Below are 12,960 nucleotides of genomic sequence, written 5' to 3'. Positions count from 1 at the left end.
TACATTTTGTTGAAGGAAAAATAGAGATTTACCAGTGTAGAAAATTCAAGCTAAGATTTGACACAGTATCAACATTCCTCAGCTGCGTTCAGTTTTAGCCAGGAAAGAATGTGCACACACTTTGTAATGCAACTGTTAAACAGCTTTCCAAGCACTCTATACATCTGACAGTGGTCAGGAGCATGACAGAAAGCAAATGCCACATGTGTTCTAGAGATACACAGAGGCCGGGCAGCTTTCGGATGTCAAATATTCAGTCATCCATTGTTACGAGCGGTAATGAAAACTTCATCTCAATGGGTCTTATCTGAACAATAATACAAGACAGAGTCTGCATGGCCAGAAAACAACTGTCACTCCCAAGCGGATTTCTCATTTTACTAAGATCCCACACACATGCAAAACCAGGTGAGAGGAAGGGGGGGGGGTCTGCGAACTCTGGAGCTACTGACACACCTTCCTCACGCTGCTTTACTCTGCTGGCTTTCGAGCCACTCCCAGGCGGGTGCTCCCTGCCATCGCTGCTGCAGCCCTGCCAGGCAGGCAGCAGCCCAGAGTCCAGTCTCCACAGCAAGCAATGGCAGCGGGCACCTGGACAGGACGGGTGTGGCGCACTCAGCCCACGGGTCAACGCCGAGGCCCCTGCACGTCACAGCATCTGTTTGGCCAGGTTTTTCAGTCCTGTTCTAGTCAAAATGTTTTCTAGCTGCTTTCCAAAATCACATGGCGATCACTTCGTGTGTGGAGTTGGGGTCACTCCCCTTGGGGCTTTGCGACTATTTAGTGAAGCGAAATGCACAAGCACACTTGGGAACTCGCACAGAAGACACAAACGTGAACTAGTAAGAAACGAGGGAATGAGCGCTGAGCGTGGAGGTAGGCTATAAGCTGTGCAAAAGGGGCGTGCTGCTGCATTTTGTGATGGGTTTAGCTCTTCTGCTTGGGCAAAACCAAACTTCTGGCAGCGTTCCAATCGGTGTCAGGGCTCGCACGCTAACAAGAAGGGAAAGAAGCCATCACCTCCGTGTGTCGCTGCCTGGCTCTAACTGAGATGCGTACGTTGCGCAGCCCAGTATGTGGTATATGCCTTTCATGGCCACATCTGGGGAGGGGTGTGGAGAAGCCTAACCAGCACAAGATGTGGATATGGGTGACGGGCACAGGGTTGCAAGGGATTGAGCCAGGCACACTGGGGCAAAATGCTACACAAGGACTGTGACATGGCTTCATGAAGTTCCTCGCAGTTCAAAGTGGTTCTTGTACCATCAAAATATTAAAGAGGAATAAAACGCATGTAATGCTGGGGAGCGGGGAGCGGAAAAGGCAAAATGAACAAAAGCAAAGACAGGAGGGGAAGGACGGGGGGACACGATGGCACAGAAACTAAACCCCCGTTTCAAAATCAAAGCAAAACACCATAAACACAATCGAAAAGTCAACACTATGAGGCCAAGGACTTGTAATGTGCCAGGAGAGGCTTATCATAGCATACAAAGACCACTTAACAGTTGATAGGAAAGACCCCCCACGGCCACCACAAAAGGGAAAAAGGAGAAAAAAAGGTGCCTCACGAAAGAAACACCGATGCCAACAACCGCCCCACTTTCACTTTAACTCCCCTTATTAGTCGGAAACAGAAATGAAGTGACACTGGGCAGCTGCCCTCTGCTCGCTCAGGCAGTCCTGTGGCAGTGGGCAGCAGGGAAATGCCCTTCCTGTGGATGAAGGCTACATGCGCCAGAGCCACACAGGGCCACGAGGAGGCCCATCTTAAATCCATCCCTCCCGACATGGATTCCACATCTCCCTCTAGTTACATGAGCTTCTCCTCAATACAGTCAGCCAGCCGTCTTCTGTTAAAGTCACATATGTGTTGGTCAGGCGATGCGCTCGTCATAAACGGACATGAAGCCAATGTTTGTCATAAACAGACATGAAGCCACTGTCTAGAAGGTGCAACAGCCAGCTCGGTAGCCTTGCCTTGCAGTCTCTCAGCAGGATCTCGGGTCTAGGGGTGGCAGGTTCCGTCAACAGGACACCTGCAGCAGCCCATAAGACACAGATTCTCGAAAAATTAAATTTCGTGAAATAATTTACATATAAGGCCGTCATAGTCTTTTCTGGAACCAGCTTGAGAAACAACCCATGTGCATCAAAGTATTTAGGCGATGGGAATGAGTGAAAAGTCAGTCATTACTAAACCCCAGAGGCTTGCCCACCATTCAAACAGGAGTGCAGAGACAGGGACACGGGCAAACTCAGATACTCAACTTACCCTTTTGAAGGACTCGTTCTCCAAGGAGTGAGAGTTGTACCTTGGAGCTGGTGCAGAAGCCATACTGGAAACCCTGGCAGGAAAGAGGACATTCAACATCAACTGAATTCGTACACAGTTTCAAACAGCAGACACATCTGAGTTGGAAACACGTGACTGAGTTTCCACAGGAGGCTCCGTGGGGGAGGGACTCCCGTGGGATGGGCCCCTCACAGGCCCTCCGAAGAGCTGCAGTAACAGACCAGGTGGCCAGGCGCACAAGGAGGGCCAGCGCACACGCCTGGTGCTGTGTCTGCACGGCGAATGCCGCCTGCAGGCCCTGCCGCTTGACCACCGCTCCGCACACCTACTTGCGAAAGACGGCTTCAAGATGGCCAAGCAGAGCGGCAGGAAGGGCAGACAACTGAATGCATACTATTTGCCCTTTAAGAGTTCTGTTTTCTCCAAATTGAGGCAATCTAAAGTGGCATGGGTTTGATGGAAATCAAATTAGCACAATTTGATTTAATCAGTATTTTGTAGGGACAGTATATACTTTGTGTAAATAATGCATATTCATCACAATCCGGACATGAATGGAAGTACCCTATTCAGTACACATGAAAGGATTCATTTAGACTTGGGAAGACGGTAGCCACAACAAGAAACTAAATAAAATACGAGGGTTTTTTATTTTTAGAAGCTGATGAGACAGAGGAGCTAGAGATGAAATCACAGGGGGTTTGTGCAGCGCCTCCCATTCAACCAGGTGGCTGCGGACATCTGCGGGATCTACACTTCCAAGCTGCGCGGCGCTGTCCCTGGCCTCCAGCAAGGCGAAGGCGAGGTGCGTGGCTCTATGCCCCACGAGATGAAGAGGCAGGGAGACGGCCAGGTGAGGGCAATCGTACAGGGGCAAGGCTGGGGTCCCTGGGGCCATCTGTTGGCACACAGCTGGCACTCATAACCCTGGTGAGTGAATGGCAGGTTGTGTACAAAATCCACAACCTGGTGAAATGGCGTGAGCCTGAATAGGGGCTCACGAATCCCACGCACTGCCACCAGGGAGCCACTGCTGAGCTGTGGCCGGTGACGCACATTCCACTTAAAGTAGCCGAAACTGCTATGAGGTAGCGCAGCCTAAAATTAGAAATTCCTTTTAAAAAAGATTAAATGCTGTTAACTTGAAAATGCATGAAACTCAGACTAAACAGTACAGCGTGCCCTGAAAAAAACTGAACCTTGAGTTCAAACCCAAGCAAAAGAATGGACGAGGTGGGCTAGACAGAGCAAGGGAAACATTTCACCCTGAAGTTATGTCTCTTCCCTAAACAAGACGATGTATTTGGGAGGATTTTCTCTAGTGACAGTGTGTTTTAATCACCAGGCACCTTAACACATGGAACAATTAATAATCACTCAATGTTTTCTAACAAATATAAGATGACAACATTACACACTGGAGATATTAGTCAACCAGTGTTCACCTTCCTGTTCCTGTTTATAAACATTCGAAGAAAGATGAATCTTCCTGTTTTCCTCAAGCCTCATTAAAATACTGCAACTTAAAATGGAGCAATCTAGTGGAGAAGTCCTCTTCCCCCTGACCTGTATCTACCACAGGCAGAACTCGCTCCCTGTCAAGTCAGCCTGCTCAAGTGTGCACTTTTCTGGGCTTCTAAGTCTATCCACAGAGGCGTAGAACCAACACCCCAAAGCAGCCCCTAAGCTACCAGGAATTTGCTTTTGCTCTGTACAGACTGGCCCATTCTCGGCACTTCACGGAAACAGAATCATGTAATATGCAGTCTTAGCTCGTAACGTGCATCCCTAGCCATGCTAGAAACTGCCACTATTGAAAGGAGGGTCAGATACAAATCTGAGAGACCCCAGGGTCCAGGGAGCATATCCATGTGAGCTTGCTGACACGCGCTATGATCCCTGAAACACTCAGAAGCCCAGTCAGTGGGATGGAGGGTAGACACGGGAGCAACTTCCTTCAAAGCCTGACTCCGCAGCTCACTGCTCAGCCCTGGCAGGTTATCTAGCTTCGCTGGCTTCGGCCGCCACTGTCTCTGTTTTACTACAGCGTCAGTAGGTGGGACGAGTGCAGCACTACACAGGCAGGCAGCCACACAGCGCCCAGTGCGCCTGCTAGCAAGTCACTAGCAAAGGCTCATCACTGAGTGCTGACACCGGTGTGTCCTGACCCTGCCAATAGCAGCAAGGCCGTCGGCTGCCGCAGGACTAGTAAGAGGCCTGTGGTAACCTAGTTACCAAGCTTCTCTTAAAAAGTGCATGGAATGAGGTCTCCAATAGGCCATGGGGAAGTTGTGCACAACGTCCAAGCCTGACAAGCTCACTCACACCTTCATCGAGACATTGTCCGCCAGCCTAAGTACTGTCCAGTGACACCCAGAAGTCACAGTGAAGTTTACAGAAGTCAGCTACCTCCACCCGCCTACAGGTCAAGTTACAATCCTTTTATTAAAAAAAGGGACAATGACAACATTGAACTTGGACCACGTTGGCTCGCCAGTGAAAACCTACACTTAATTCCCTCTCCATATGCTGCCTGTGACCAAAGACAAGTTGCTATCATTTTTGAATGTGAAAAAACCTCTGTGGTGACTTGAGCCCAGCCCTGCCCCATTACAGAGAAGACGGCCAAGAGTGCCTGGAGGGGTGGCCAGACCCTTGCCTTGGGGGTCAGTGGCAGGGCCAGCTGCAACAGAGGAGACGCCATTTCCACGTGTCTCGAGTTTGAAAGGCACATCAGACGTCACCCATGTTCCATTCAGAGCTTTCCTAGTACGAGGCCAGGAAAGAGTTCAGAAAATGCAATTCCTCAGGGCAAGTTGTCTTTGGGGCCCCCACCTCCCCCAAATAAAGTGGCATAATATTTCTAATGATGGGCATTAATAGACCAAATTCTCAAGTCACAACACAGCCTTGGTTGTCTCTCAAATCCAACGAACTCCCCACAGGTGTGCATCGGTCTCATGGAGCCCTCTGGGTTGCTCTCTGGCCTTGCTCTGCCTTCTCCTCTGTCTTGGCCTCTTTCCGCTCACCGCCTTCTACCACTTCTACCTTTCAGATAATGCATTATAATCCGCTCCCCCCAATGCAAGCCCCCACTCCATGGAATTCTAAACTGGGGTAGCTGCCCAGCGCCCAGCATGCACTATGTGGATCCCGATACTGCAGCCAATGAGCCAACAGCCAATAAGCCATAAAGACTTGGCCAAAGACCTTGATGATATTTGCCCAATTGTTCACTGAAGTCAGAAATTCATGCAAGCAGACCCAACCCTGGGCTGGGCAAGACTTGCAGGCCTGCTGCTTGGGGCAGTGGGACAGCATGGGTGTATGCCACAGATATTTCCTGCCGGGGGCATTTCCGGTGAGATACCAACACCTTTTCCTCACACCCTTCTTCCAGATTAAGAAACTATGTTCCCTTCCTGTTGAAGGTGAAAACCAGGATTCCACAACACACCTGCAAAACACATAACTAAAAGCACTTTCAAACAAACGTAGGCCGTTGTTACCTGACTTGAAAACCCTAGAAGCAACGGAAGTAGAAAGAGACGCTGCCCTCCCAGCTCAGGGCCTATGCCAGGCAAGGCCGCCGCGGAGGACACCCTTCCTGTGGTCCATGGGCCCGGGGGAGGGGCGTTTCAGAGTGTCTGCTCACAGACAGTGCCGGCTTGGCTGTGCACCTCACTCAGCATGCTCCCCACTCTGCTCATGTTCAAGCGAAGTTCAAGGTGTCTTCGCGGCAGGCTCCTCTGACAGCCGTGGGAAGCTACACGTCTGAAGACTGACCACAAAAGCCAGCTGTCAGCAAGAGGGTGCACACAGCAAGGCTGGCTCCAGACCCCTGTTCTTGCCCAGGGACCCTACTCGGAAGTCTCCTTTGAGAGGAAGAGCCAAGTCCCAAGGGCTGTGGTGCTCGACACTCCCACACCTGGCGCTGTTCTGTTCTACAACAGATTTCACCCATGAAAACCAGACTGTATCGCCCTGTTCACAGTTCTGGAAAAAAACAACAGAATGCTGAGCTCCAGCAGAGGGCATATCCCTCATCACATATTTCCCCAGACATTACTCTGTATGGAAAACGCCCCCCACTTCCAGTTCAGCCAGGTGGGGAGCACGGCCTGTCCTCAGGAGAACGGCCGGTAGAGGCGTCCCCCCCCCCAGGCCCTTCAAGCGGCCACTCCTGGGGGCAGCTGCTGCCTGGGCTGCCTTGGGCTGTCTCCAGCGACCCTCTGGACAGAAGACAGCTGCTGACCCAACATCTGGAGAGCTGTCCGTAGCGGCCCAAGCCCAAGCATGTGCGCTCAGGGCCGCTGGCCACGCAGAAATCGGGGATGGGGGCACCATAAAGGTTTTCTGTTCAAGAACCAGCTTTAAAAGTATTAAATTAGTTAGTTCCAAACCAACCACCTTTAGGCAAAGCAAATAAATTAAAATACATGTAGTTAAGCCCACCACTTATCATTCCAAAGTATGGTGTCGTTGAAAAAAGGAAGATTCTGCATTCAAACCAGTTTAGTTTCCAATTCCAGTTCTGCCTCCTGATTGATGATGACAGCCACTCAGCAACAGCCGTTCCTGTCTGTGCCCGGGTGAGATACTGCCTAATTCGTGGTGTCATGAGGTGGCAGTGGAAACCACCGGAGTGATGGAGGCACCCCAGTGCCAGCTTCCTTCCTCCTCCCACAGATGCCCCAAGGAACCCTAACGGGCGCTAGCCCACACAGCCGGCAGAGACGCACTGCTGGGTGGCTGATCCCCGTCACCACTCGCATCTGCTAACATGACCAGTCTCATCTTGGTGAGTCTCTGCCCAGCCTGACAGCACTTAATTGCTAAGTGTGCCCACTTCCAGTCAAGAAAGGGACACTCGCGCAGCACAGGGAAACGCCGGGGCCTCCTGCCTCACCGTCAGTCACGAGTCCGACGCGGCACAAATACACTAGACACCTTTTGGGTACATCTAACCATGTACTTCAGAGCAACACCCCCTCACTCCATGAAAGTGAGTGGCTGATTGTCTGCATGTGATACACATGCATTAGATTCTCATTTTCCTTCCCCCACATCAGATCTCAGGGTCAAATGGCCTTTGTGTTGCTGATTCTTTAGGAACTATAAAATATTAAATAGTGTTGCATTTAGAAATGGGCTCTGCCCCACAATGCCCTCACTTCTACTTTGAATTCTGCAATGACCTTTGGCTAAGCACAACAGAACTCAGACTGAGTCCAGAGCACCCTGGACTGCTCTTCCCAGTGGTAACGATGACCCTGGGCTGATGGCGGTCCCTTCAGAGCGAGTGGCACACCTTCAGAGCTGGCTGGCTGCAGTGACACGAGCCCAGCCATGGCACAGATCTCCACAGACATGCTTCAGAAGCGGAAAGTGGCAAGCTGAACAAACCACTGGAAAAGTCAACAACCTTCACGTTATTTTTTAGTGTTAAAACACTACCTAGTAATGATATCACATATGTTCAAACAGATCATTAAATTCGCCGGTGGGTTTTCTAACAAATACCTGCCAGGAAACAACATTTTAACATAGGAATAATAAGATCAAGTTCCCCTTCCACCAGCTAGTTCCTGAGCTTGGGAACCTGGCTGAATGAGCGTGATGGAACTGTATTCTGCTGAACTATTTCCCCTGTGAGGATGGTTTCGCCAAAGTAAGTGTGCAAATCAAAAGTTCTCCTCAAGCAAAAGCGAGACGGGCAATGGTGGGAGGTGACAGCACACACCTGTGAGCAGCCATGCAGTGGCAGTGATAAGTGCCAGCTCGCAGCAGCTCGCTGCTTCCCAGGGCCTTCTCAGCTCTGGGTGTGGGCAGTGAGGCAGGGCCAGGAGACTGCACATTACTGACAAAACTCCCAACTAGGAATTGGTGGTGGAAGGGGAAGAACAGAAGGAACCACAAAGCAGATGTGCACTTTCTAGAAGAACATAGAGGAGAAAAGGCCACTTGGGCCTGTCCCCTCAGGTGCTTCACCAGCAGGCAAACAGACGCTGTGCTATACCACCAGGCCTCAAGACACAAGGCTACTCCTGACTCCCCAGGGCACACAGGCACACACGCATGTGCACCTCACTTCTCTGTAGATCCCACGTTGGCAGTGGGTGTCTCTCAGTTAGAGTTGAGCTTCCTGAGGGCACCACACCAACCCACTGAGCACCAGCACACCTCACCAGTTTATACAACTGTGGGGAGTTACCCTTGGGTTGTTGACCCAAAAGCCCCAGCACTGCCTTTATGTCAATGACTCCTCTGTGTACCTTAAAATCTTCTACATGTGTATGCTGAGTGCCTGCACAACATGGCTTGTGCCTTTCTCAGGCCCTGCTGAGCTCGTGACACGCTCCAGTCAGAGCCCTACTGTAGGCTCCGAGCTGCTTACCAATGGGATCTAAGCATTCAGCGGTGGGCTGTCCGGCCCTGCTACCTGCTGAACGGAGGATCGAGTCAGAATGGGGACATGCCGCCTCCGTCACACAAAGGAGGCAAAAGGGGGGGGGGTTCCGGGCATTTCACGCCTGTGTAATGTGATGTGATGGCTGCAAAGACTATGCATACACCATCGTTTCCCCCCAAAGCCACTGCGAGAGGCGCTGAGTAAGTACATCACCCTGCCTTACTTGTCCACTGCAATGTACTTCGAATGATGGGAGAATCTTTTCCAGCTCCGTGTGATGCCTAGTAGCCAAAACAGAACCAATACGCACAGGAGGCAACTCTGAGCGTCTTGGGCGCCCAGGCAGTCGCACGCACCAGGCACCAACAGTCCCTTCCACGTGCACTGATTCGGGCCAGGCTGGCACCAGCCAGCGTCCTGCCAATTCTTGTCTTGACACTGGCCCCGAGTCCATGCTAGCAGAGCTCGGTGTTTAAGTGACAAGCAAGGCCCCCCACGCGCGAGTGCCCGCGCTCTGTGCTGAATAGATGGGCTGCAAAATGACTGCGGACGCGAGCCAGATGCCAGCTCCTCACTCAAAGAGCTGACACCACAGAGGCCATTTTTCAAAGGTGCCGTGGTCTCTGAAGGCCATTCCAAAGAGCAGTTCAAACTGGGCTAGGTTCCAAGGCTGCTGACTTCCAAACTTGACCTGCAGCTTCCCGAGCCTTCCCTACACCGGCTAGAGGAAACGGCGGCAGGCAGTGAGATCTTTCCGAGGCTGCCAAGGGTTTCCCGACTCCAGAAAAGGCTGGACCGGACACATCTTCATTCACTTGGGGTAAGTTTGTCGTTTACAAGAGCAGGTTCCCCTTGCTTGCCAGTGCTGGAGGAGCTTCCGAAGGGGGCTGCAAGATGGCATCGTTCAAAGCCGCGGAGGCTGGGCAGAGGCGGAGTAAGCCGAGCGGCAAGGCCGTCTTCCTGGAGGCGACCGTGGCCCCACAGGCAGGCTGACCGGCAGCCGTGGGCAGCCGCCACCTAGCTGCTAGGCAGCAGGAGCCTGGCCCCTCCCGCCCTGCTCTTCCAGCACACACTGCTACTCACAGGGACGTTTCTGTAGCTATGGAAGAAACAGTCTTTTTTACAAAGGCAGAAATTAAAAAGGCAAAGCAAGGAAAAGGCACCAGAAGCAAAATCACAGAGCAGGTGAAGCAGTCCCAGCGCCCCTGGCTTGGGAAGGAGCACCTCTGCTGTTCCGGCGGAGGAGGAAGGGACCCCCAAATCCCGTGCGCGATACGGCGACGGGCTGGTGGAAGAGACCGAGTCCGAGTGCAGCGCTGTATTCCCGGGGAGTACTGCCTCCGGCTTCCACGCACCTCTAATTCTGTTAAAAACACAAACACTCTCGGCAATCAGGGAGCAGTCAGGAGCGCCTGTGAACAGGAGAGGGTGCTTTCCCGCTGGGTGAGAAAAGAGCACAAAAAGGGTAAAAAGTTAAAGACCTGAAACCCCAGTAAGCATTTCCTGCAATGTCCTCTGTGTCCCGGCACTTGAAACACATGGACGTACCCCGAAGCTGGGGCGCCTCCCTCTGGCCCAGACTTCCATCACAGCAACCCCCACCTAGAGGGGTCCGGCGGCCATTTTTTGTAACATGCCACAAAGGCCCAGGGGTGACGCAGGCAGTCTGCAGGCACCGCCCAGTGCCGCTGATGGTGCTGGCCACCCTGCCCACCTCTTCACCCCCAGGTCTTGCTGAAGGGGGCGGGCAGCCTTGGCGCACACCTCCCCAGTGCCTCACTCTCCTTCACTTGACTTAGGTAAACCAATCTGCTACCAAGAACTAGCGTTGACTGCCTCGACTCAGCAAGGGTCAAAGCGGTCGGCGAGCCGCGGGGGCAAGGCAAGGCTGGCTGCTAGCTCTGCTTGCACCCACTGCCTTTTAAAGGCCCCAGTCTGTGTCACCGGGCAAGCAAAGGAATAAAAGGTACAACATATTGGGAGAACTAAAGTTGAATGTGCAGACATAGTTGTGCATGTAGAGCTATCCTGACTACTACAGGGAAACGTCTTAGAACTAGTAAGCAAATGTGTAAGGCTGCGTGCTAGCAAAGGCAAGCGTAAAATTCATTGTGGCTGTGTCAGCAATGACCACGTGGACATGCAAGTACAGAGACATCATTTGCAATATTAAAAAAGCGAACTCAATCCAGGGCTACATTAAATAAATGCTCAACAAGACCTATACACAGAGAACTAAAACAGCACTGCAAAGAGTAAGTGAAGGAGCCCTAAACACATGGAGAAATAAGCCACGCTCAAGGATCAGAACACTCGCTAGTTGGGTATCAACACTTGGTTACAGATTCAATGCAATCCCTACCAAACCCAATGGATTGTGCTGTAGGGATTGATAAGAAGAATCTAAAATTTATATGGACAGCTCAAGGACAAAGAACACTCAACCTAATCTTCAAGGAAAATGTAGAGCAACGCTGGAATACTTCAGCCCATTTCCATGCTCTTGCTCCAGTGATCAAGAGGGCAGGGCTTTGGATGATGCATCACGCAATGGAGAGATGGGGGCTCGGCATCAGGCCCACCTTCTGGAAGCCCTCACAAAAGGTCCACTGACTTGCAGGAAAGGTAGCCAGGCCGTTCACCAGGGAAAAGATAGTATGTTCCACACACGATGCTGGATGAGTTGTTATCGTCTAGAAAAATAGGTGAACCTTGATCCTTACTTTACACAGCACGGAAAATGAACTTGAAGCACAGACTGCTCATTTTATATTGTTGCATAACTGATTTAATGCTGTAAGCAGGCATTATCTCTCAGTTTCTGTGGGTCAGGAGCCTGGGAAGGCTTAACTGGAGGAGCCTCAAGGTCTCACAGGCTGTGAACTTAAGGAGATTACACAGGGTGTGAAGACAGGGGTGGAAATGGGGGACAGCCCAGGGCTGGTCTGCCATGGTCAGCTCAACATAAAAGCTGAAACTGCAAAAGTCCTAGAGAAACACCCTGGAAAAGCCCCGGGGAAACTTCTTTGTGAACTTAGGTCAGGCAAAAACTTTTTGGAGCATGGAAGGCATAAGCTGTAGGAGGAAAAGAAGTAAAAGATAAACTAGACCAGCAAAATCCAAAACCTTTGCTCTCCCAAAGGCACAGCTAAGAAAATGCAAGGGCAAGCCCGTTTGGGAGAAAGTACTTGCAAAGCAGATGTCTAAGAAAGGTGTTATACCCAAAATACACCAGGAACTCTACACACAACTTAATAATGAGGCTGTCCAGGAGGAAGCAAGGAAAGAGTTGGGCACAAGCTCACCGGCAGCAGAGAAGGGCCAACAGGCTCATGAAGACATGCCACTCCAGTGAGTCACTGGGGTATGCTAATGGACTCCATTCCACAGGCTCTGAATGGCTACAATTGAACTACACAGGCAATAATGAGGTGATGAGGCCCCGCCAAGTAGAAATCTCAAACTTTACTTTGCCTGGTGGGAATACAAAATGGCACAGTCACTGTGGAAGTTTGTCGGCTTCCTGTACAGTTAAACATACATAGGACACAGCCCAGTGACGCCCCGCCCAAGTGGCTACACAGACCAATTAAAATCGCAGGCCCATAGGCTTATCTGCAAAGGTTTGCAGCAGCGATATTCTTAATGGCTCAAAACATAATGGCCCAATTCCAATGTTCATTAGCTAGAGAATGGCCAGACGAGTGACAGCCATTTCATGTACTGGCACTTGCCACAAAAGATCACCAAGGGCTGACGCATGAGACAGCATGGATGTGAAGTAGAAAGCATTATGCTCAGTGAAAGAAGCCAACCACAAATACCTGTAAACCTGCCCTGCACACAGTTCGAAGAAGCACGAATACTCAAACCACATTCTCTGCCGTCCTGCAGTCAGGTTAGAGATCAGCTCTAAAAATACCTAGAAAAATAGATGTGTCATTTTGCAAACAGCCTTCTAAATAACTCCTGGGTGAACGGAATAATCACAATGAAAACTAGATGACATCAGGACTAGTAATAAAGATACTGTTTCAAAACATCGGAACAGCGGACTAAATCCAAAAAAAAAAAAAAAAGAAGAAGAAGAAAACCAAGAGTGATTTCCCAGATCTACTGTAAGTGAAAAGCAAGAGGCAGACTTCTGTGTGGGTATGTGCTTGCGGTCTAAGAAGGGGGGAATGCAGGTTATGGGTGTATGTGTGTGTGTGTGTGTGTGTGTGTGTGTGTGTGTGTGTGTGTGTGTGTGTGT

General features: G+C 50.8%; 1 protein-coding gene across 4 annotated transcripts in view; it reads right to left on the bottom strand.

The window, feature by feature from the left end:
• Positions 1–12,960, bottom strand: part of MTM1 (myotubularin 1) — a 64,826-nt gene that overhangs the window by 44,740 nt on the left and 7,126 nt on the right. For 2 of the 4 annotated variants that reach the window (XM_004685864.2, XM_012727217.1), the window contains exon 2: positions 2,276–2,348. In XM_004685864.2, coding sequence (XP_004685921.1) covers positions 2,276–2,338 — 63 coding nt within the window. In that variant the 5' untranslated portion in view covers positions 2,339–2,348. Of the gene's footprint in view, positions 1–2,275; positions 2,349–8,931; positions 9,049–12,960 lie in introns of those variants that run through there. The other 2 variants (XM_012727220.1, XM_012727219.1) reach the window with 2 other exon arrangements.

This window comes from Condylura cristata, unplaced genomic scaffold (genome assembly GCF_000260355.1).
Source record: "Condylura cristata isolate star-nosed mole 26May11 unplaced genomic scaffold, ConCri1.0 scaffold00019, whole genome shotgun sequence".
NCBI classification, from domain to species: domain Eukaryota; kingdom Metazoa; phylum Chordata; class Mammalia; order Eulipotyphla; family Talpidae; genus Condylura; species Condylura cristata.
This window is presented reverse-complemented; position numbering and strand designations above follow the sequence as displayed.